General features: G+C 50.6%; 1 protein-coding gene across 13 annotated transcripts in view; it reads right to left on the minus strand.

Moving 5' to 3' along the window:
- The window catches only part of Obscn (obscurin, cytoskeletal calmodulin and titin-interacting RhoGEF), a 141,294-nt gene that overhangs the window by 47,050 nt on the left and 69,567 nt on the right, over positions 1-24,677 (minus strand). For 4 of the 13 annotated variants that reach the window (XM_048356734.1, XM_048356727.1, XM_048356722.1 and 1 more), the window contains 21 exons: positions 23,084-23,350; positions 22,725-22,988; positions 22,149-22,412; positions 18,261-18,524; positions 17,504-17,767; positions 16,873-17,136; positions 14,790-15,056; positions 13,923-14,189; positions 13,537-13,809; positions 12,715-12,987; positions 12,041-12,237; positions 11,779-11,854; positions 8,930-9,202; positions 7,759-8,025; positions 6,881-7,153; positions 5,915-6,190; positions 5,039-5,326; positions 4,628-4,909; positions 3,146-3,519; positions 1,223-2,099; positions 150-428 (listed from right to left, as the gene is read on the minus strand). In XM_048356734.1, coding sequence (XP_048212691.1) covers positions 150-428; positions 1,223-2,099; positions 3,146-3,519; positions 4,628-4,909; positions 5,039-5,326; positions 5,915-6,190; positions 6,881-7,153; positions 7,759-8,025; positions 8,930-9,202; positions 11,779-11,854; positions 12,041-12,237; positions 12,715-12,987; positions 13,537-13,809; positions 13,923-14,189; positions 14,790-15,056; positions 16,873-17,136; positions 17,504-17,767; positions 18,261-18,524; positions 22,149-22,412; positions 22,725-22,988; positions 23,084-23,350 — 6,129 coding nt within the window. The remainder of the gene's footprint in view (positions 1-149; positions 429-1,222; positions 2,100-3,145; positions 3,520-4,627; positions 4,910-5,038; positions 5,327-5,914; positions 6,191-6,880; positions 7,154-7,758; positions 8,026-8,929; positions 9,203-11,778; positions 11,855-12,040; positions 12,238-12,714; positions 12,988-13,536; positions 13,810-13,922; positions 14,190-14,789; positions 15,057-16,872; positions 17,137-17,503; positions 17,768-18,260; positions 18,525-22,148; positions 22,413-22,724; positions 22,989-23,083; positions 23,351-24,677) is intronic. The other 9 variants (XM_048356723.1, XM_048356725.1, XM_048356724.1 and 6 more) reach the window with 9 other exon arrangements.

Consider the following 24,677-nt stretch of genomic DNA (forward strand, 5'->3'; position numbering starts at 1 on the left):
TGGCTCTAGCACTTAGAAAAGTCTCCTCTTCACCAGCCACAACACATCAAGATTTTCTATCTACCTAGCCTGAGACCAGATCCCTCCAAACCATCCTCTATGAGGATGACCCCCACCTCAGGAGACTCCCACCACAAAGCAGTACTCACAGTCCACACGGAGCTCAGCCTTGGTAGAGGAGACACCCACACTGTTCTCAGCCAGGCAGCGGTAGACACCCATGTCTGTGGGCACCACAGCTGTGATGATGAGCTGGTGGCCACCCTGCTGGTCCTCGTTGATCATGTAGTGGTCATCCTCCTCCAGCAATTTCCCATCCTTGAACCAGCGCACACTAGGCACAGGCTGGCCAGTGACCACACAGTCGAAGCTCACAGGGTAGCCATCCTGTACCTCTTGGTTCTGTAGCTGGGTCAGGAACACTGGGGCTGGGACAGACAGGCAGAGCACGCAGTGAGTTAGCCCAGGTTGGGCCAACCACACCTGTACTCACAAGTGTCCACCAGACAAGAAATCTGGGGCAACTGTTCATCTGAGTGTTCAGGGCCACCCTGAATCTTGCCTTCTAGGTATCTATATTCATTCTCTAAGTTTGCTTCCCATACTACCATGAAGCAAGAAGGATGGAGAAACCGAAAGGGTAGGGGATAAAAAGAGGTAAAGCTGTGTGATTTAGGAGTCCAGGAAGAGCAGATGAATGACCTATTAGGGGCACAACTGCCCCAAACTGGACAGAAGTTTCAAGACTTGATTTTTGGGACATTTGTGATATTTTCCTAATATTCTGGAGAGACAGAAGTAAATAGTGAAATGGATTTTTAATTATTTTTAGTTGATTAGATAGAAAATACTGTGCAGAGTGGACCTCAGAACTCTTCTATCTTAGATGAGTTATGTCTCCGAGTCACTCCTTAAGGAACAAACAAAAATGGAAAGTAAGTATTCCTAGTCCTGTTTGCCTATGTGAAAACTGAAGGTCAAAGAGACTAAATAGCATTCCTGAGGCACACAGCAAGAGGCAGAGCTGGGGTTTATACTCAGTACTATTTAATCTCAAAGCCAGGGCTTTTCATGGCTCAGTGGGCTACTTCTGCAAACAGCTGATCCTGGAATACAGGAAATCCAGTGCCACCCTGCTGCTTCTGTGCTGTCTGCCTCACTCCTCCTCCAGTCCATCTCTGGATCTGGCTGTCAGCCTGAACAAGGCAGCATGCGAACTCACCAGCATCAGAAGCCAGCAGTTTGGGCACAGGCTCCAGAGGCACTGCAGGGGCAGGCAGAGAGGCTACTTTGCTGATTCGCATCTCGACCCCCCTGGGCCCTTGCTCCACAAGGCCAATTTCTACTCCAATGCCCATAGTTGCAAACATCTCCTGGAAGCGGGTAACTGCCCAGCGGGCTTCAGTGAGCACCTCAAAATGGATGCAGATGAAATGTTCATCTTCATGGTATGTCTGCCAGTCCGCAGGCTCCTCTGGTTCTGCAGTGCCCTCATCTGCACTGAGGAAGAGCTCCTCATCTGACACCTCTGATGGGCCCTTGGTGCGGAAGAGCCGGTGCAGGCGCCTGGCAGCTCGGCGGAAGGCATCGTCCAGCTCACCCCCCGAGGAGCTCTCTGCTTCACTCTCTGTCCCGCTGACTACCACACAGGCACTGTGACTCACATGGCCAAACTTGTTGCTCACCTTACAGGTGTAGCGGCCAGTATCTGCAGGGCCCAGACCAGTGACCAGCAGAGAGCAGGTGCCATCCCCAAGCTGATCAATATGGTGGTGTCGCCCATCAGTGAGCTCCATGCCATCTTTCAGCCAGCAGGCCCGCACATCTGCCTTACTGGTCACCACACATTCCAGCCGCAGGGCATCCCCCACCTGTGCCTCAGTGTCCCCAAATGTGCGGGAGAACACAGGCCCTTCCTGCTGCTTCATCTCCTTTCGGACCTTGTAGCCCTTAAATGCAGCTTGGATCTTCACAGCGGCCTTGTCCATGGAGGGGTCACTCAGGTCCTCAGCCCTCAAGTCTCCCTCCGGTAGGTTCACTGTGGCTGCTTGCTCCTGATGTTTCTGTGGCTTCATAGAGGGAACTGCTGGAGCCCCAATCTGTAGGCACAGTATGTGATGTCATGGTGAGGCATGAAAGCTCAAGTCAGTAACACATAGGATCAAGGTCCAGTGCCAGGTCTTGCTCTAGCTCTCTATTCTGCCTCCCACCTACTGGCAACCACACTAGTTTGAGGTACATGCCTGCCAGCTTCTATTGCTACCCCAAAGCAAGACCACCTCCCTGAAATAGCTTTATACATTCATACACATGGGGATTAACAGCCTTATAAGAAACACACAAAAAAGGCCATTTTTGACTATTCAAAACGTGAATAGATGGATAGATGAAAAATGAATGGTAGATGGAAGGTTGGATGGATGAGTGGAAGGTGCATGGATGGATAATGGTGTATGCATGGACATATGTGTAGATGGGTTGGCAGATGAGTAAATAGGTAGATAAACAGTTTTTGACAGTGAATAGATGAATAGGTGAGCAAGTATAGGAGTGGTGGATTAATGAATGGTGGATAAATTATGGGTAAAGTAGTGGATGAGTGGGTGATGGATAATGAGTTGATAGATGATAGGTAGGGACAGATATATGGGGCATACAAAGATGGCTGTATGGCAAATAGATTAGAAGATAAATAAGTAAACTGGCAAATAAGTATAAGATGGATCAGTGAATGGGTATAGGTGGGTGAATAGGTCAATGGATAAGTTGTCAAACAGGTGAGTAGGTGCAGAAGAAATGGTAGATGTATGGAAAGATGGTAGATAATGGACAAATTAATAGATATTAGATGTGCAGGTGGATAAACAGGTAGTGTTGCAGATGGAAATATGGTGGGTAGATATAATGGACCAATGAATAGATGGATGCAAGGGAAGATGGATACAAGAACAGACAGATGGGTTGGGAACATGGTAGATGGACCAATGGGTAGTAGGAAGGAAATGATGCCCAGATAGGCATGTGAATGGCAGATGTATGGATAGATTCATTGATGGGTTAACTATGGGTGCATGAATGAATACGGTCTAAGATGCCAAGGCTTCTCTCTGCTCACTGAAAGGGGCTGGGTAAGCAAGGAGCTTACCTTGCTGGCTAGAGGTGATGCCCCAGGCTTTCCAGCTTTCTTGAGGTAGGTAACTAGGGAAGGGGTGCCTGATCGGGACTCATCATCAGAACTGGTATGTGACAGGTCAGCCTCTCCAGTGCGTGCCAGCTCATCAGCTGTGGAATAGCCCTCAGATAGGTCAGGAGCCATTTCCTCCACCTCCTGCCGCAGGTGCTGCACACGGCTATCTTCCTCAGGCAGCTCACTGATGGAGTCCAGGGTGGGCTCACGGCTCATGCGACGCTTCCGGGCCAGGGCCTCCCATAGCAGGTGCAGGTCACCCTCCTGGGCTGCCTCAGGGGGCAGGCTAGGCTGCATAGGGCCCTCATCTCCAGAGCCTGGGGTTAGCACCACTGAAGAAAGCATAAAACTGGTCAGCAGGATAGTACTGAAATGTGAAATCACACCCATCTGCACTGATAAATGGTAGGTCACCTTGCTGGACCTCTGCTCCCCACCTGGCACCAGGTCATTTTACAAGGCCTTAGAAGCTTGCAGGTTTAGCCCACATCAGCTTCTCCTCAGTCCACCCACACAGGGCACATGGTGGTCAGAGCAGAAATGACTGCAAAGTCAAACTGGGATTATTTCATTCCTTCCTGGCCCTTGCTGCTGAGATAGGAGCCCATATTAATTCAAGGAGGAACATAAGGAGGAGATTCATGCACATGAATGCACTAGGGCCAGGCTAAGAGAGTAGGGAAAAGACAGATTGGTATAAGGTGGTACTCAGAGGTAGGGTGCCACTCAGAAAGGGGGAAGAACCTCAGAACACAGAAAGGATTCAGGAAAGGGAGGTATGTAAAGTGCAAGTTGGACTCAGAGTAGAAAATGAGGCTAGAGTTACAGGAGTGGTTCACAGCATAGTGAATGAGGAACAGAGAGGAGTCTCAGGGACTGAGCTGGAGGAAGGACTCAACATAAGGTCTAGGGGAGCGGAGAGGGGATGGGGGCTATGAGAGCAAGGGGTGTCTAAGGTACTCTCAGTGTGAATGGAGCTCTGAAGAGGACTCAGAGCATAAGGTCAAAATACAGGGATGCTAAGAGTGCAGGGGTGCCATCAGAGAGCAAGCAGGACATAAGCCTGCAGGAGTTCCTCAAAGCAAAGAGCAGACTAAGAGAACAGGAGTGCTCAGAGTGAAGGAGGTTCAAAGCACAAGGAGAGGAAACCTCAGGATTCAAGGAAGAGAGCTGCAGGCATACAAGGTTCAAGAACTTGGGGGGGGGGCGGCGGGCAGCACTGGAAAGCTCAGGTCTGTACCCTGCTCAGGGGTGGGGAGGCTGGCCTAAGGCAGTAATATGAGATCTGTCTCATTTCCTGACTCAGTCTTATTCTTCCACCATGTCTCACATGGGGTGTCAGAGTACCCTCAGCTCTTCTTCCAAAGCACTGATGAGGAGGAAGGACAGGCCAGACATGTTCCCATGCCCCAGGGCTTTCCACCCCAGCCGGGGTCATACCCTGGAATGTGGAAACCTTGGTGGAGACTGAGCCCTGGGCAGGGCCACAGCAGTACTCGCCCTGGTCTTCTGGTTTAAATCCCTTGATCACTAGTGTCTGCCGCCGACCCTGAGAGAGGACCTCGAAGTGCCCACTGGGCTGGATGCGCTCTGTCCCCTTGTACCAGACAACCTCACCAGCTTCAGTTGCTACCTCTAACTCGAGACAGACATCTTCACCAGCCACCACCTGACGCCTCTCAGGAGCTGGAGGTGGGGGAGGTACAGGTTCTGTGGGTTCTGCTGGGGAACAGCACCATAGACAGTGGTCAGGCCACATCAGCCAGGGTGGACTTCACAGTCCAGGCCCCACCACACAGGCTCCCTCCCTCCAGCTCCTCTCCCAGATCTGGACCCAGGGCAGTGACTTACCCAACTTGACCATTTGGGGCAGGTGCACAGGCTCCCCAATACCTGCTGGTCCCACAGCTGCCACACGGAAACGATAGGTCTCCCCAGGGGCCAGGCCATCTACAACACACTCTGGCCCAGGCACCAGCTCATGGCATAAACACCACTGGCCTGTTGAACCCTCCTTCATCTCTACCCGATAGCCACATAGACCGCCACCACCATCACTTGTGGGAGCCACCCAGGACAGGGTCACGGAGCGACCACTTCGACCCACCACCTCAGCATCCTCTGGGGGGTCAGGGAGGCCTGAAAGGGAGGGAGAAGGTAAGCATACACACTGTGGCCTGCAGCCCCTCCAACAGCTACTAGGGTCTGGTACTGGACATGCCACAGACACTGGGGGAGGCCACTTTCCCTGAGTTTTGTGTACCATTATACCCAGTTTCCCAGTCTGTCTCGGGGAGATGATACAGAGCCACCCCACTCATGAGCTAGTGGGTCTGGGCATCTCAGTGAGACTTTATACCCACAGCCCACTCAGGATGAGGTCCACTGAGAGCCCTCAGCAGTGTAAGGACTGGAGAGCCTCATTCCTTCTGCCTTCTGAACTCACTTGGGCTTGGATCTTCTCTGGGCAAAAAGTAGGGAGAGTAGGGCAAGATCTCTGGGGCCCCTAGCCTCCATAACCAGCTCTGACACACACAGCTTTAGTCAGCAACCCTCTTAGACCAGCGGCCTGAGAAGGGAGGAACATGACACAGCACCACCATCTCCACTCGCTGGGTCCAACTGACCCACACAGGATGCAGTTCTGGATGGTCATCCATCCCAGAGATCTGCAGGAGACTTGTCCGAACCCAACTTGCAGGGGATGGAGCCCTGTCAAACACTCACTCAGCACAGAAAGTCTTGCAGAAACCACAGCATCGCGGGCAGCAAAGGTCACCTCCCCAGCATGATGGGGCTGAGCACTACATAGCAGTAAGGTGTGCTGGCTGCCATCGGCAGTGACTTTCCAGGTAGTGTTGTCCTGCTGGACCACAGCCTCATTGATGTACCAGGTTGCCTCCCCCACAGGCACCACCTCACTGAGCGTACAGGTAAAGGTGGCCTGTGCACCAGCTCGTACTGTTACATCTTTCAGGGGCTCTGTGACCTCTAAACGCCATCCTGTGAAGGTGGACAGGTAAATAAATACAAGGGGAAGGTTCTGGAGGGGAAACATGAGACCTCTGACCTCTACCGCGCCTCCCCTACATCCAGCCTCCAGTTGGAGAGGTCTCAAAACACCTTTCAGCCAATTCTCCCCACCCAGCAAAACCTCACACAGAAAGGCTTAAAATATACACATTCTCTCCTTCAAAGCAGCCAGACAGAGGACCTCTAGTCCTCTCGCCCGTAGGAGGGGTTGTTAGAGGCCCTCTTCCCCAGATCCCTCACAGACTTGAAGGGGTTGAGTCATCTGTGTGAGTAGTATTCAAGGTGAAAACCCACTCCTCAGCTCTCCTAGGCTGGCAGGCCTTAGGAAGGGGTCTCAAAGGCACCTCCTCACTCATTGGCACACCAGTCCTATACCAGCCCCTGGGATCTTGTCTCTCCACAAGATGGATGATTCCTAACTATATGCCGCTCCCATCCCAGACCCAAGCCTTTCTGTCTTACTCAGCAAGTAGTGTAGTCTCTTGCTTGGTGTGGGCACAAAAGATCTCAGAGATCAACATCTTTTCACCCCACAGAGCATGGGTTTGGGTGGAAGAGATCTCAGAGGCTACACTCTCCTCAACCACCCTTGCTAGGACTTAGCTTCCTGTGGGAAGTCTCGCCCTACCTCTCCATCCTGCATCAGGAAAGCATAGTTACCTCTGACAGTAAGGAACGCAGATGTGACCACGTCCCCAGCCAAGAAGGTCACCCGGCAACTATCCTGTGGCTTCAAGTTTTTGAGCAGCAGCAGGTGTCGCAGGCCATTCTCAAAGTAGACCACTTCCACATTTTCTGAGGTATGCACAGGTTCATCATCCAGCAGCCAGGTGTGGGCAGCCACCTCTGGCTTAGACAAGTGGCACTCAAACAGTGCCTCACCACCCTCGAGTGTGTCCACATTCTCCAAGCCCCGAACCACTGTGTTCTTGGCTGTGGGGAGAAGGCAGGTGGGGAGGGGTTTAGGGTACAGGTGAGTCTGGGAGTTCCTCACCACTCTCTCTTGAAAAAGTCCTCAAAACTACAAAGGGTCAAGCAAAATGCCACCCTGGTGACCATGTGGAGGCAGCATAATCTTTCTGGGCTCCCAGTCTCACAGATGAGACCCTTAACAGGTGTTCACCAGACTTAAAAACTCACAAACTGCCCAAATGTTCTCAACTCCATGTGGCATGGGGCATCAGGCTTTGGACTCCACACCCTTTCCTCATATCCCAAACAGCACAACTAGACCTAACAGGGTTTCTGGAACTCTCTTCATACCGCATCAACTAGGAACCTTCAGAATCCATACCCCTTGATCTCTCTCCTCTTTGTTAATTGTCACTCACTGTTTCTCACAGAAGCCATAAACTTGTAACTGGTTGTGCCCTAACCTAAATGCATAGTGGGGTAGCTTTGCTATCTCCTGGATCATGCCCCTGTACAGCACCTAAATTACCAAGATGGATGCCACAGCTTGCCATTCCCTAAGACTACATGAACAAAGGCACACCATGGATGTTCTGGGCTTGGGGCTGCCAGCCAGGTAGCCTCACCTTGCACTTGGAGCAGTGCCACCACACGGGTGCCCGCAGCCTCACAAGAATAGATGCCACTGTCACTGGGCAGGGCTGGCCTGAAGGTCAGCCTGGCCACGGTCCAGTCCTGCTCTATGATGACTCGGTGCCCATCTGCGTGAACCTCCCGCTCGTCCATCTTCCATGTGGCCTGCACAGGCCGTGAGTATTGGCAGAGGAGCTCGGCTGAGCCACCCTCCTCCACTGTCAGGTCTTGCATGGCACTGACCACCTCCACCGTGGGATCTGTCAGCCAACATGCCAGACATGCTTCAGCCCCTGGGACAAACAACCATACCCACCCACTCTCTGCTGTTAATGTTAGTGGCTTTAGCAGCTGAAAGCTTAGCTTTGGTAGGCAATGACTTATCAATGGCTACTGGCATGGCCAGGAAGTGGGACCCATCATGGCAGCTCAGAGCGATCCACATCTGATATACTTTGCCCCCATTCATGGTTGATGGTGTTGTCAAGCTGGATGTCTGTCCAGACTAGGCCCTTGGGGCCCAAGGGAAGCACACACAGCTCATCTTCAACACTCCTGCTATGCCCTGAGTCTCTGGCGCAGAGTCCAGAGCCACAGTTTGGACTGCCTCTCTCCAGGGACTTTGCTGTCTCCCATCAAAATGCCCATCTCTATTTGTTGAAAATCTACTCAATAAATGACTGTTACCTCAGTCATCCATTTTTTCTATGAGAGCTCACAGAAGGCCAGTCAGCAAAGACATCAAATGAAGGAGCTAAGTGGGGCCCATGGCATTTTGCTCTGTCCAAACAGCAAGTTTATACAAGTGTGGACAGACCAGGCGAGGGCCTGAGAAGGGGCCCAGGAGCTCAGGAAAACTCCTTCAAGGAACTGACCTCTGGCTAGAGATGTGCAGCCACCATGGTGGTGGCCATGTGAGTAGCATACACAGGCTACACCCATGACATGGGCATGGGGCAGCCTCCAGCTGAATGGCTCCCTGAGCCTAATTTCCCATTCAGGAAGTATGCCCACCTGGGGCTGCCCTGGGTAGACAGAAAGCACAGAGAAATGTTCCCTAGAGGCCAATATTTGACCCTCCCCTGTTCCCCAGGAGCCTGCAGGAAGCATGCAGGCATAGCAAGGTCAGAAGCACCAGCACAAGTGGTCACCATTGGCCAATACCTTTGACCAACAACTTGGCCATGGAGACCAGGGGCCCCATGCGGAAGGTGATGGTGCCTGAGTCGGCCACCCCTAGGCCCGAGAGGGTGAGAGAGTGAAGGGTCCCTTCATGCACAGCTATGGTGCTCTGGGGACTGTCCTGCAGCAGGGTGCCATCCAGCCACCAGCGGGCCTCTGTCCCAACCATACGAGACACCTCACAGGAGAACGTGGCCATCTCCCCAGCGAAGACATCCACATTCTGCAAGCCTCGTACCAGGCATAGTGCTGCCTCTGTGTAAGAGGGCGAGAAGGAGTGCCGGGCTGGGGTGCCCTGTAGTCTATCAAGTGGGAACCACCCTGGAGATCATTGGTGCATGAGTGTTATAATAGCAAGTTTGGTTTTTGTTCCCAGTTCCTGGAACATAACTCCTAACACTCTCAGAATTCCCTGGATGATTAGACTGTTGTTATTTATAACAAGCTCCTTTGACCATATACAAAGTAATGCTAATGAGGGACTCTGATCACTCTAGGTAGTTTCAGGTAGTCACCAACTGATAAGAAGTCTGGAACATCCATACTTATTCATCAGCTATTGAGAAAGCAGGAAGGCTAGAGATTCATCTCCATAAAATAAACTCTCTTAAATAGATTTGTCGAGATCAAGATTATTAGCCCTGTGGAGGTGCTGGGAGGGTGGTACACCCAGAGAGGGAGGGACTCAGGGAGGGAGCTCCATACTCACTCTCCCTTGTCTTGCCTTATGTTACTCTTCTATATGGCTATTCCTGGATGGTCTCTTCTGTAATAAACTAGTAACACTAACTACTTCACTAACTTAGGTAAGCTGTCCTAGAAAAATGATCAAACATGAGGATTAGTGAGAACCACTTAGAAGTGCAGATATCAAGCTGACATTTGCAATTGGCATCTGAAGTTGGGAAGTAGTGTTAATTTACAGTCTGTGCCAATTCTAGATAGTTTCAAAATTGAATTAAGTCATGCTTAGTATGTGAGGAAGCACACACACATACATACATACACACACACACACACACACACACAGAGTCAATGTTCAAGGCAATTATTTTGTTCTGTGAGAGGATAGGAGAAAATCAACAAGGATATTTTCTCTAGAATTGGTGTTCCAAGTGGGATATGCTAGAACAGTCTTGGGATTTACTGGCTTGAAGGTCTACTGGACCAAGCACCAGCCATGGAAGGATGGTCTTTTCCTGGGGTCTAGAAATCCACCCTAGCCAGCTACCTGGCTCTAACCACAGAGGAAAATACAAAGGTCACCCTCAGTGATCCTGTGAAAAGTGGCTCAGGCCCAGGCATGACCCCTGCTCACCAACACGCTTCCCCAAACACTCCTTCAGAGCACCTCTAGCTTCACCCACAGGTGGCCAATGAATCTGCATGCCTTCTCAGAAAGCAGAAGGGACATGCGTTGAACCATGGTTGAAGCTCTGTCTGGCATTGGGTGTGAATATAAGGAGGTATCTCAGAGCCTGCTGCTCCAAGATGGTGGGGGTCAGCCTCACCCTACATCTCTTAGGGTGTTGAGGTATACACTTCTTCCAAAATGACACTTTGCTCTGATTCTTCCAAGCCTCTTCAGCCTTAGGCCTCTGGGGCCCTAATAATGGATCTACCACACAGGGCTCAGGAGACTTCCGATATGTTTGCATGGCTATTGCCTGCCCTGTGCTCTCCTCTCTGTCCTCTTGCCTCCCGCCCACTTCTTGGATGGCCACTTAGGATAGCCATAGCACATAGAGGAGCTGAGAGCACTCCTAGGCCACTGGTGACCACATAGCTGACCTCTCCCTTCCATTCGCTACACCAGAGAGAAGGACAAGACAAAAGGTCTCTTTTACCACTTGCTGCCTGGAACAGGACAGGAAGATATGCCTCCCCTCCCCCACCCTGTGCTTCTTTCTCAGCACTTGCCATATGCAATCCTAGGAACTTCTTCATGAAAAGAGAAATTATCCACAGTTGGCTAAATCCAGGTGTCTCTATCCCATGGGCAAGAGCCAGAGGGGTGTGCAGGGGCCTTTTGCAGAGGTAATAGTACCCATCAGAAAAATGCTTGGCAGAGAAAGCCTCATGCCCACCCGAGTAAGCCCTCCTTAGGAACCTCTCCAGGTTCTTCCCCATTTACACTCCACATAAGCCCTCAATATGTACCTTGACTGACTTCCCCATATGAATATCTAACCACCTTCCCTTCTTGCTGTCAGTATCATCTCATTCTCTTCTCTAGCACCAGTTTCCAAGTCTGGCCATCATACCTGCTTGGATACCCATTTATGCATTCTTGCCTAGGACCTCCCCCAAGGCCACAGGGAGGTGTCCATACATGAATCAACTCTCTCAGGCTGGGGATACATGGCCTAGAGCAGCACTGAAGCACATTCCACACCTCTATTCCATACCCCAATGAACATAGGTTCTTTCTGTCTGGTCCCAAATCCTCAGGACTGATTAATTTGGGGGCAAGGCAAAATTAAAGATGAATTTTCCTAAAAGCCTGTTTGTGTTCTAGGGCTACATATACTATAGCCAAATCCACACAGTGTCATGTATACACAGTTTCATCCATATCTTTGAGCCATTGATTGTGCAAGTGTCTATTAATAATTTTAGCCTGAGACATTCCACAACCTACGATTTCTTATGGAGAAGTCTGCCAGCCTACCCCAGAGACCTATCTAGTCCATGATCTTAGTGAATAGAACTCAGAAAATTGCAATTCCAAGGCAAAATCACTATTGCAAGTCTTGATTTTTTGCCAGTGGGTAGATGCTCAGCATAGGAGAACAGGCATCCCAGGCTAGGTGTGGGAAGGGGCTGCTTACCTGCAACCTTCAGCTGGGCTTCTGAGCTACATGAGCCCACTTGGAAAGTGATGGTTCCTGCATCCTCAAGGGTCACCTGAGGACACAGATAGGAAGATGCTCAGTGCTGGCAGCCCCATCCTGACCAGAAAGAGCTAATTCATCTTACCAATCCCCAGTGACAAGGGCTCATCACTTCCCCATCCTGATCCTCTGGTAGAGGGGCATCTCCAGTGGGCTTGGAACCTTCAAGTCTAAGTAGAGACCAGTCACAGAAGCCCACCTTGTGCAGGGTAAGTAAGTGCAGTGTGCCCTGCTCCACAGTGATGTCGTTCATCTCATTGGCCTGTAAGGGCACTCCTCCTAAAGTCCAGCGGGCATCCTGGCCTAGGGCTCTGGACAGTCGACATCGAAAGTGGGCATCTTGGCCTTCGCTGAGCTGCAGGTCCTGTAGAGGCTCCAGGATGGTAACTTCAGGGGCTGGGTACAGGGGAGGCATGGACATCAGCCTGTGTCTGAGATATGCCCTCATTCAGTACAGCTTCTAGGACTCAGGGTTCCTCCCCCATCACATATCCCCCAATTTCTGAAGAAAAACAGATGGGGGCATGTTATCTGCTCACTGATCCAACTCTAGGCAGAGAGCACAACCGGGCTCTAACCCATGGAGATGCTGGAGATAATCAAAGGGTTCAGAGTTTCACAGTCTGCCACCTCCTGAGGACCATAAGGCAAGGACTTGTGCTTTAATACTGTATGAACCTCTGGGAGCCTCCAAACACCTCCCAACCAGCCTGAGTTATCCACTCAGCCAAGAACAACCTAGAAATCACGAGCATAGTTCTATCTCCCTGCCAGCATCCTATCCCCAAAGGAAACCTTGCTATCTGTCTCTGTCTTCAGACCAGGCCTGATGTGGAATTCACCCCTTAGGTGAGGCCCACCCAAGCCAGCTACCTCGGACAGTGAGCTGAGCAGAGGATGAGTGGTTCCCCACGTGGAAGGAGACAGTGCCAGCATCTTCAGGTGTCACACCCTTCAGCTGGAGTGTGTGGATGCAGCCATCCAAAACAGCCACCTCTGTCACCTCATTGCTCTGCAGTGGCAGGCCCTGGAGGCGCCACTGCACATCCATGACCCCAGCTTGTGATAACTCACAGCTGAACTCCACATCTTGATCGGCCTGCACCTCTGCATCGACCAGTCCCCGTACAATGGTCACCTCAGGCTCTGAGGAGAGGTGTGAAGGAAGTCTCTTTACCAACTTGGGCTGAAATCCCCATGCCCTCTCCTTCAGGAAGCCTTCCTGGCCACTCTTCTTCATCTTCCCATGGCATGTCACTTAGTAGGCTCACAAACGCAGTAACTGAGCTTGGAGCACCTGCCTCCCCCCAAAGTAGGGGCAACTGTTTGCAGGACAGTGGATTCCCTGTTTATCCCAACACTGCTGCCATGCCTATCCTGACTAGACCTTCTAGAGTGACAGGGAAGAAAGAATTTCTAGAGGAGCCAGGAGGGACTCAGAGAGGGTTTTCCAGACTGGGCTACCCCACCTGCCAGATCAGTGGGGGGGAAGGGGACAGGAAGCAGGGTAGCCCTTCTCTTGGAAGAGTGGCATGGGAGGTGGTGCAGCAATGAGGAAAGCTGTAACCCAAGGAAGGCTTGATCAACCCTGTGGGCTGCAGCTGGCATAGCCAGGAGTACTCCCCAGGGGAGCAACAGGGGAGTGGGTGTAGTAGGGAGGGCTCAGTCTCCCTTCTGGGAGGTCTGTTGGCTTACCTTTGATTCTGAGGGAGGCCAAGGTTTTCTGGCCACCCACCACACAGGCATACTCGCCAGTGTCTTTTGCTTCCAGTCCATGGATCAGCAGTTCACAAGTGGCCTCTTGGCACCGCATCTCATACTTGGGGCCAACATGAAGCTCCATGCCCTCCTTGAGCCACTGCACTGATGCCCCCAGCTCGGCCTCATTCAGCTGGCAAAACAGCCGGGCCACGCCACCTGCCTCCTGCTCTGCACTCTGCAAGCCAGTCTTGAACTTGGGCTTGGGGGCTGGCAGGCCAGAAAAGGACACTTAGAGCCACAGCTCTTTTCTGCTGAGCCAGGCCCCTTACCCTTCCATGGGGTAGGAAGAGCTGGGGAACTTGGAATCACAGACCACTCACCTAGGACCAAGAGCCTGGCTGTACTCTGCACATGGCCTGTGTCACAGGTGTAGTCACCTGCATCCTCCTGTTCCACCTCAGACACCAGCAGCTCAACAACCCTGCCCTCCTGCACCATCTGGTACTTGGCACATGGGAAGAGCTGCAGGGATCCCTTGCGCCATTCCACACTCCCGCCCGCCTGGCTCAGCTCGCAATACAGGTGTGCTGTGGTCCCCTCATCCACCTCCTGGGCCTGCAGCTCCTGGAGGAACCTAACAGGTGCAGCTGCAAGGTTGGAGGGACAGCATGAGAGTAGGCCCCTGAGTAGCTAAAAAAGTGAAGGAACACAGGGGTGCACTAGAGAAGCCACACCAGGCAGATCCATAGTCAGAGAGGCAGGGCACAGCCATAGGAAAGAATTGAACCGTGAGGGGGAGGGGAGGGGCTACCACACCAGCACAGCTACAAGAGAGTCTGAAAGCCTGTGGAAAAGAGTACACAGGAATGGCAATGGGACATAGATGGAGGACCTCAGAGCCACAGCTACCAACAGAGAAAGGACTGGGGATGGGGAGGGAGGACCAGAAAGCCCAACCACAAGGAGAAACTCGAGAAGCATATAGAGCAGAATTGTGCCAGGGAGCAGAGAGCATATGAAGATGAGGACGTTGGGCAGGTACAAAATGAAGGAACGTAAGGAGATGGTCAGAGGAGGAACTTTGAGGACAGGGGTTAAGCCTAGGGGCTGCTTCAACCCTGCTTCACTGAGCTCAGTTTTCTTTGATGGAACCCCAGAGATGGGGCCAAAGCAGCGAGGGTCAGCATGCAAACCATACCCACCCCATCCCAGCCACCCGAAGAGGTGGGTCAGCCTTGGATATCTACCTGTGACTGTGAGTGTGGCGCTTGTGGCCTGGGAGCCACAGGTACAGCTGTATTCGCCGGCATCCTCGCGGCGCACATCCCTCAGTACCAACTCCACAACACATCCCTGCTGCCGTGGCTCCCGGCGATCATCGGCCTGCAGCTCCAGGCCACCCTTGCTCCAGACCACAGCAGTATTAGGTGTCGACAGCTTGCACCTCAGCCTGGTTTTTGAACCCTCTTCCACCTGCAGGCTCTGCAGTGGTTCCTGGAACACCACCTGTGGGGCTGTGGGAAGGTAGGGAGGATCCCATCAGGCAGAGTCCGTTCAAGACCCAGATCCAAGTATCCCAATACACAGGTGAACAGGGTGAGGGCCAGGCATCCCTGCAGTACCTGGACCTACCTCCATAGGACCTGCTGTATCAGGATTGGTTGGGGAAGGGTGAAGGATAAGGATCTGGGTGGGTTTCACAGATAAGTAAGATGGTAGAGATGCTAGCAGGGGGTACAAGATATGACTCTGGTTTTCTGATGTTTGCCACACTCTGCAGCCCTGCCACAGGGCTGTGTCCTCAGGGTCTTGGCAGGAAAGGGGATGGGAGTGGCATTCTCTTTAGTCCACCCAGAAAACACAAAAGCCCAGGCATGCAGTTAATTTAGGACCATGTCAGACCCTTGGACTGTGACTGTTCTTCCTAGGCCTCAGGCTAGGAACTTCTCCCTTTGACCCCAGGACAGGGCTGCATCCCTCAGACCTCAGGAAAAAGCCGAGTCCCTCAGATTTGAAGGCAGAGCTGTGTCCCTTAGATCCAGGTAGGTCTCTGTTCCTCATGCACCTAAGACTCTGAGGTATGGCAAGCATGCTACATGGACACACTGGGAATTAGAGACAAGAAGCAAGCTCTCACTTCACTTCTGTAAGCATCAGAGAAAAAGAGAAGAGAAAGGAAGAGAGTATTGAAGAGAAGAAGGAAGGGGAAGGTTAGGGAGGTGAGGGGAGAGGAGGGCAGAGAATGTGGAGAGTTGAGGTGAGCAGGAGGAAGGAGGAAAAGGGAGGGGAGAGGAGAATGGTATGCTAAGACTCAGATGAAGGGTGATACTGGCCAGTTCTGTGAAAATACCCAGAGAGAATAGAGAAATAGACATAAGGTAAGGAGAAAAAGGAACAGTTTTAGGGAACAGGTACACTGCTGGCTGGGACCAGGCAGTAAACAAGAAGAAAAACCCAAACAAGAGGCCAAGGACAGTGCTCAGGTCGAGTCCAAGGCCCAGGACTGGCAAAAAAAATTAAAAATTAAAAAAAATGTTGGGCTGGGAATATGGCCTAGTGGCAAGAGTGCTTGCCTCATATACATGAAGCCCTGGGTTCGATTCCCCAGCACCACATGTATAGAAAGTGCCTAGAAGTGGCGCTGTGGCTCAAGTGGCAGAGTGCTAGCCTTGAGCAAGAAAAACCCAAACAAGTCACATGTTCACAAATCTTTATCATGGACAAAGTAGCTGAAGTGATCTCCTGGCCACACACACAGGAGTACTCCCCAGCATCAGCCACAGCCAGGTCATGGATCTTCAGCTCACACACAGCTCCATTCTGCCTCAGGCTGTATCTTCCCCCATCTTTTAGGACCTCTTTTCCCTTCCTCCACTCCACAGCTGACACCTTGCTTAGCTCACAGCTCAGTGTGGCAATGGACCCTTCCATGGCCTCTTGGTTTCTCATGTCTTTTACAAATCTGGCAGGTAGGGCTAGGAAGAGCAAACAGAAACCATGGGACTGTTTGAAAGACTCTGTCTCACATGTGTGATCCTCTGAGTCACAGAAACAAAGGACCATGACATGAACAGGCAAATGAAGGCACAGATGGCAAGGGAGGCAAATGTTCCTCGAAGGACAGAGAAAGCTGAAGAAATGGATATGAGCACAAGAACATCTCCTGGGCAAGGGGAAGGAAGGTGAGAGATGCTGAGAGGACTCTGGCTACAGGACAGATGGTCACAGGGATGCCACAGCTGTGACACATGTACAGGCAGAAAGTATTGCTGAGACAACATGTAGACAACAAGCCACAGGCTCATGTGGTCACACATGGATGGTCTTTACCCCTGATGGTCAACTTGGCTGAAGTCTTCTCCTGTCCACACAAGCAGGAATACTCTCCAGCATCTTCCACAGCCAGGCCACAGATCTGCAGCTCACACACAGCTCCATCTTGCCTCAGGGTGAGCCTTTCCCCATCTCTCAGGGTCTCAGACCCCTTCCTCCACTCCACAGGGGCTGCCTTGCTCAATACACAGCACAGTGTGGCTGTGGCCCCTTCTGTGGCCTCTTGGCTTCTTAAGTCTTCTATGAATTTGGCAGGCAGGGCTGGAAGGGGCCAAACAGCCACTGAGAACATGGAACTCCCAGAAGGACTTTTGCACAGACATGAAATACACCAGATGCCACACACTACTGTAGAGGGACCATGATGTGAACATATGATGGAACATGCAGATGATCAGGGCATATAACCAAAGAGGCATAATAGACGGAGGGTGGTGAGCTGGACAGGAACATGAGAACATGCCCTGGGCAAGGAAAAAGTTGACAGATGCTGAGAGGACTCTGGTTACAGGACAAATTGCCACTGGGTCCATAAAGCTTGCTACATGTACAGGCAGCAGTATAGCTGAGACACAACATGTAGACAACATGCCATAGGCTCATGTGGTCACACATGGATGGTCTTTACCCCTGATGGTCAGCGTGGCTGAGGTCTTTTCCTGCCCACACATACAGGAGTATTCCCCAGCATCTGTCATGGCCAGACTCTGGATCTCCAGCTCACACACAGTCCCATCTTGCCTCAGGCTGTATCTTTCCCCATCTCTCAGGGTCTTTGTTCCCTTCTTCCACTCCACTGGGGCTTCTTTGTTCAGCACACACTGAAGTGTGGCTCTAGCCCCTTCTGTGACCTCCTCATTCTTCAGACCCTTTGTGAATTTGGTGGGCAATGCTGAGGGAGTCAGAAGACATAGCTGTATCATACTCTGAGCAAATGAAGAAGATAAGGTATATACAGTACAGAGCAGACACAAAATCCAGTAGTTGTGGGCAAGGTGCTGGGTATGCTATGGACTTCCTATAGATTTTGTCTTCCCTTAGTATAGGTCCATGATTCTGTGTCCACTTCCATCCTTGTAAAGTAAATGAGTCTGGTATGTATGGCCAGATGCTCTGTGGATCTCTGGCAGTTAGGACATGACAAGAATAAGAACAAGACATAGAATCTACGAGGACAATAGTAGAAAACCATAGTGCACAGAGGTAGAAAGATGGCTACAGATATGATTTATCCTGGTTCATATAATGGCCCAGATAATTGGGACTCCTAGCAGTTATGGAAAGACAGTAACACAAACAAATGAAGGAAACATTGAGTGAGCAGCACATCAATACTTAAACATAAACACTAGAACATGGATCTACTTGGCACCACATGGCTTTACCCTGGACAGTCAGTATGGCTGAGGTCCTCTCCTGCCCAGCCATGCAAGAGTACTCCCCAGCATCTGTCATGGCCAGGCCACAGATCTGCAGCTCACACACGGCTCCATCCTGCTTCAAGCTGTATCTTTCCCCATCTCTAAGGGTTTCAGACCCCTTCTTCCACTTCACAGGAGCCTCCTTGGTCAGTTCACACCTAAGCATGACGGTGGCACCTTCGATGGTATCTTGGCTTTTCAAGTCTTCTATGAATCTGGCAGGCAAGGCTGGGAAAAGCAAATAGGCACTGAGAAGAAGAAGCTACTGGAAGTCTCTGCACAGAAATGAAATCACAAAGAGACACACACACTGCTAAATACCACAGCATAAACCAATGAACTAATGGACAGTGAAGAAAGCATGTAGCTGGAAGGAACAGAGACAGTGATGAGATGACATGAGAATGAGGACATTTGGGTAAGGAATACAAGAGGCAAGAAATGCCCAGAGAATGCTGGAGGTGAGAACAGACAGTAACACTTCTCCACAGGAGCTGTGCCACATGTCAAGGTAGAAGACAGTGATGGAGTCAATGTGAAGACATCAAGCCACAGGTCCATGAACACAAATATCATCTTTACCCCTGACGGTCAGTATGGCTGAGGTCCTCTCTTGCCCACACTCACAGGAGTATTCCCCAGCATCTGCCACAACCAGGCCACAGATCTGTAGCTCACATGTGGTCCCATCCTGTATGAGGCTGTATCTGTCACCAGATCTAAGGGACTTCATTCCTTTTTTCCACTCCACAGGGGCCTCTTTGCTCAGCTCACATTGCAGAATAGCTGTGGCCCCTTCTTTGGCCTCTTCATTCTTCACACCTTTTGTGAATCTAGCAGGCAGGGCTGGGGAGGTCAGAAAGCATGGGCATAACCATGCTTTCTGAGCACATGGAAAAGATGGTAAGCTCTGAACAGACTGGCAAAACACAAAACCCAACTACAGACAGGCCTGTGCTGGGCCATGTGTTGAGCATGCAGGCTTAGGTCTATGCCTCCCTTTGGTTTAGACTGTGTTCCACATGCCTATGGCACATTCTGTGGCTGCCTAGGGCCTCATACTTTGCATAAATTTTACTAATAGGGCTGAGAATAACAAATACAAAGAATATCAGGATCTCAGGAGAATGAAAACACACTGGAAGTAACAAAAAAGAAACAAATGGCACACAGCAAGGAAAGAGCACAGTGAAACAGATTAGCCAAGCCTACCCAGGTGAAAGCCAGAGACGAGACAGAGGAGGACCTCAAGAGGAGGACAGATTACACAATAGCCACAGGAACCATGGAAGTTGACAGAAGCACTGACCACAAGGGAAAACCCCTGCCCCAGCCATCTTTGTGCTTGTCTTCCCGTACATTGTAACTCCAATCTGAGAGTCCTAGCCTGGCCAGGCTGCACAGATCATATCACACCATAGTCATGGGCCCATTCTGTATTTCTTTTTTTCCACAGTTGTCATTATCTTAGTGAATGGCCAGAGGAAGGAGACACCATAGAAATTTTATACTCCATTGATACTTTCACAGAAAGCTATGCCTGATGTCATTTCCCAGGACACACAAGGAAGAAGAAACACCCTGACTGGATTGGTCCTGGAGCAGGTAGCCACAAAGTTCCATCCGCTTGTCATTATGGTGCAGACTCACTCCTTGAGGCACTTATACTCCTGTATAGATGAATAATGTAATCCACCCTTGAAATGAAGGATATATTCATCCACAGACAGCATTGAGAGGCAGCCACCAAGAAACAGAAGAAAGGAACTGTGGACTGAGTGCTTCTAGTCATCAGCTTGAGACTGGGGACTCCGGAGTGTTCTGTTTCATTCACCTAGAGGTCTTTAAGCGAACAGTGGCTCATGGCATCATTTGAATTTGATCCAGTGGTAACTTCTGAAAATGCAGCACTTTCTACGAGGATCCAGGCAGGCTCCCCACCATGCCCAGCCCTTCTTGGGACATGCCCAACTCTAGAATCAGCTCCTTAGGTAGACCATAGCCCACTGGGATCCTCTACAGATCAGCGACTGACAGTACTTCCTGGTGAAGCAGGTTCCCTTGTGACTTCTCTGTACCACAGGATGGGCTTTGGAGGCCACATTCCTATCATCTCCTAGAGGGTCTGAGGACTGGTGGATACCAGTCCTCCATGCTCTGACCCTGCACTCTGTCCATGCATCCTGATATGTAGTGACAGCTACATATCAACTGTCTCCCGCACGTGTGCAAGAGCTGCCACACATAGGCCTGGACCAACAAGTGGCCATGCAGAGTTACAAACCCACTTCTTCTGAGAAATCCATCCTTGGTGAGAACAGAGCTCTCCAGATAGAGGTTCCTTACTCCTGCAGGAGTCTCATTCCATCCATGCGAAGATACCCATGCCTCCCCTAATCTCTGTGATATAGCATCCATTATTCATCAATCTTCCTTGAGCCCCTACATCTGTGATGGGGAGATGCCCATCATGGGGCCACCAGCCACATCAGGACAAAGGTTCCAGCTCTCTGAATACAGAAACACCATGGGATCAGAAGCAGTGTAGGCTGGCTCTGGCTAAGGTCTGATCCTGTTTCCACACATATAAAAAGCCCCAGGACCTGCCATAGCTAACTATGAGTCTCCCTAGATCCTGCTAGCTATATCTGTGTCTATAGTCCCAGGCCTCTTCCTCCACCAGAGGGAGGGACACCACTCAGTTTACTCTGCATTGTGACATCTATGCCCTACCCATCTGTGATCATGTGGACATGAAGATCATTGAACTCTCTGGTGGTTTGTAGACAGGAAGTGGGACACTGATATCCACTCTGTAGGCAACAGGACACAGAGCAGAGGCTGCCAAAGAGAGGACTTTGTAGAGCCCTTTCCCACAGGGAACTGGTCAGAAGGAATAGGGATTACCTTTTCCTCACCCCATGGGACTAGCCTTCCCTGTCCCCTTACCCACCGCCTTAACACACAGAGGATATACCCCCCCCCCACACACACACACATATACACACCTTACTCCATGGGATATGCCTTCACTTCTGCCTCACACTCACAGGACAGGCCCTGACATCCACCTGACACCCAGGACAGGCTCTCACTTCCACCTCACGCCCAAGGATGAGCCCTTATCTCAACTTCATACCCACAGGGTGGACTCACCTTTGTGGTCAGAAACATACATCAAGGCTTCCCTCCCCTCCTTTTGCATCCTTGCTCTGTTTGTGTATTATCCCTCCATCTTCTCTCTCTCTGTCTCTGTCTCTGTCTCTGTCTCTGTCTCTGTCTCTGTCTCTGTCTCTCTCTCTCTCTCTCTCTCTCTCTCTCTCTCTCTCTCTGTCGATTGTGGGGCTTGAACTCTGGGCCTGGGCACTGTCCCTGAGCTCTTCATCTCAAGGCTATCACTCTACAATTGAGTTACAGTGCCACTTCCAGTTTTCTGGTGGTTAACTGGAGATAAGAGTCTCACAGACTTTCCTACCCAGGTTGGCTTTGAACCATGATCCTCAGATCTCAGCCTCCTGAGTAGCTAGAGTGTTAGCTCCTGGCTAACTCTCCTTTCTTGATGCATACCCCCTCCCAAGAACCTATAATTGTATCTTTCTAATTACCTGCTTGTCCCCATATCTGCTGTCCCAAACCACCACCCACAAGGTGCAGGGAAAGAGCCATTCATTCTTTACTCTTTTCTAGCTTCTAAGATGGGTCCTACACAGTAGGTGTGAGAAATACCTACTAAGGGAATGAAGAAGAGACACATAAAACCACAAAATCACAGCACAGATGGGGGAAAACACAGGGCTGTGAGAAAGTGGTCAAACAGAGCCACCCATGCACGTGAGCACACATGGTCTTTACCCTTGACGGTCAGCATGGCAGAAGTCCTCTCCTTTCCACATACACAGGAGTACTCCCCAGCATCTGCCACAGCCAGGCCACGGATCTGCAGCTCACATAAAGCCCCATCCTGCCTAAGGCTGTGTCTGTCCCTATTTCTCAGTGTCTCTGTCCCCTTTCTCCACTCCACCGGGGCTGCCTTGCTCAGCTCACAGTGAAACGTTGCTGTATCTCCTTCTGTGACCTCTTTGCTTCTCAGTCTTCCAATGAAGTGGGCAGGCAGGGCTGGAGAAAGTCAGATATTAGAAACATCAGATTTGTTGCAGTCTGTTGGGGAGTAGCACATGACAGGTGAAAGACAAGACACAGAATTCAACAGGATGATAGGAAAGAACCCATGGCCCATGGATGAGAAGCTGGCTGAAGACAATTTAGCCTCAGTTCATACAACAGCCCTGGAAGCAGAAATGGTTTCTGTGGTATAGCAAGATGAAGTGGCACAGCAAGAAGAGGGAACATTGAAGGAGTTAGGAAAACAACATACGGTCAACGTTTGAGCATCAGAACACAAATCAACTTGGCCACTGTGGTCTTTACCCCTGACGGTCAGTGTGGCTGAGGTCTTCTCCTGCCCACACACGCACGAGTACTCCCCAGCATCTGTTTCAGCCAGGCTATGGATCTGAAGCTCACACATAGTCCCATCCTGCCTCAGACTGTATCTGTCCCCATCTCGAAGAGTCTCTGTTCCCTTTCTCCACTCCACCAGGACCTCTTTGTTCAGTTCACACCGCAGAGTGGCTGTGGTCCCTTCCATGGCCTCCTTGTTTCTCAGTTTTCCTAGGAACTGGGCAGGTAGGGCTGCAATAAGGTCAGATAGAGACAGAGAATATCATCTTCATTCTTCTTATACTAATGAAGAGACTCAAATGGTCAGGGTGGACAGGAACACTTACCCTTTATGGTGAGTGTGGCTGAAGTCACCTGGTCCCCAAAGGAGCATGAATACTGCCCACTGTCCTTGGGCTGCAGGTCTCGGACAACCAACTCTAGCATCACCCCCTCTTGGCGCAGGCTGTACTTTCCACCAGATCTCAACACATCATCTCCATGGCGCCACTCCACAGGTGCAGCCACAGATGACAGCATACAGCGCAGCGTGGCAGCCCCACCCTCAGGCACCTCCATGTCCTTCAGGGCCTCCCGGAAGTGTACTGGCCGTGCTGCAGACAAGTGCAGGCTCAGGTCAACCTCCCTAAGCAAGATCCCACCTGGAGAGGCAGCTGCAGTGCATAGGCAGTTCATATACAAGGGCCCAGGGGTAGGGACCTCTAAGACCTCTGGGAAAAAGTAGAAGGTGTGTGAATGGAACAGTGAGCCAGGAAGAAGGTGAATGAAAAAGGGTGGGTTGTAATGGACTGAGCTGTGTCCTCGAAAATCAGTGTTAGAGCACTAACTCCTGACTTCAGAAGGAGACTATTTGGTAATATGCACTCATTCATTCATTCATTCTTTATTTGATTTTGGTGGTGCTCGGGGCCTTGAGTTTGCTAGGAAGGTACTCTACCACTCTACCACTTGCCCCTAGCCCTTTCTGCTATATTGAGGTTTGTTGTTGTTTTCAGATAAGATCTTGTGTTTTTTACCCAGGCTGGCCTGGACCATGATCTTCCTGTCTGCCTGAGTATTGGGAGTAACTGAGATAAAGTTTATGTTACCATGCCCCGAACAATGTGTACTTTAAAGAAATAATTAGCTGGGCTCCACTGGCTCACACCTATAATCCAAGCTATAATCCAAGAATGATATCAGAAGGATTACAGTTTCATGCCAGCTGGGCAAAAAAATGTTCACAAGATCCATATCAATGGAAAAGCTAGACATAGTGACACCTATATCATCAAAGATATGATGGGAAGTGCAAAGTAGGCATATTGTGGCCCAGGCCCGGGTCCAGGCAAAAAAGCAAGACCCTATGTCAAAATAGCCAGTGCAAAACAAACAAACAAACAAAATGTGGAAGTTCAGCTCAATATAGAGTAAGGGCTAGGCCCTGAGTTCAAACCCCAGTACCACCAACATCAATGAAACAATAAATCATAAAGTAAAATGAGATTATTAGAGTAGGTCCTAGTTACACAGGATTGGTATCCTTGTAAGAGATTAGGCCACAGACATACACGGAGAATGACAATGTTAGGACATGGGATGAAGACTGTGTGCAAGTCAAGGAGAGAACAAGTAGTAAAATAGAGAAGCAAACCAAAAGTGGGAAGAGGGTGCCTAGAGGTACCATAAAAAAGACATTATTGGTCACAGACAGAGATCAGGAGACTAAGAGAGGGTGGGGAGTTTGAAGGAGGGGTAGTATGAGATATATAGGAAGTAGCCAAGCAAGGCATGCAAGCGCCCACACAGAGAACAGAGATGGACAATGAGCTAGAAGGCACCGTGGGGTCCTCACTACCTCATGCCCCTGATGGGCATCTGCTCACCCAAACCATGAGTGACTCAGTAAGGCAAGAGCTACAGACATCCCCTGGAACTCAC

This window comes from Perognathus longimembris, chromosome 11 (assembly GCF_023159225.1).
Source record: "Perognathus longimembris pacificus isolate PPM17 chromosome 11, ASM2315922v1, whole genome shotgun sequence".
In the NCBI taxonomy this organism is placed as follows: domain Eukaryota; kingdom Metazoa; phylum Chordata; class Mammalia; order Rodentia; family Heteromyidae; genus Perognathus; species Perognathus longimembris.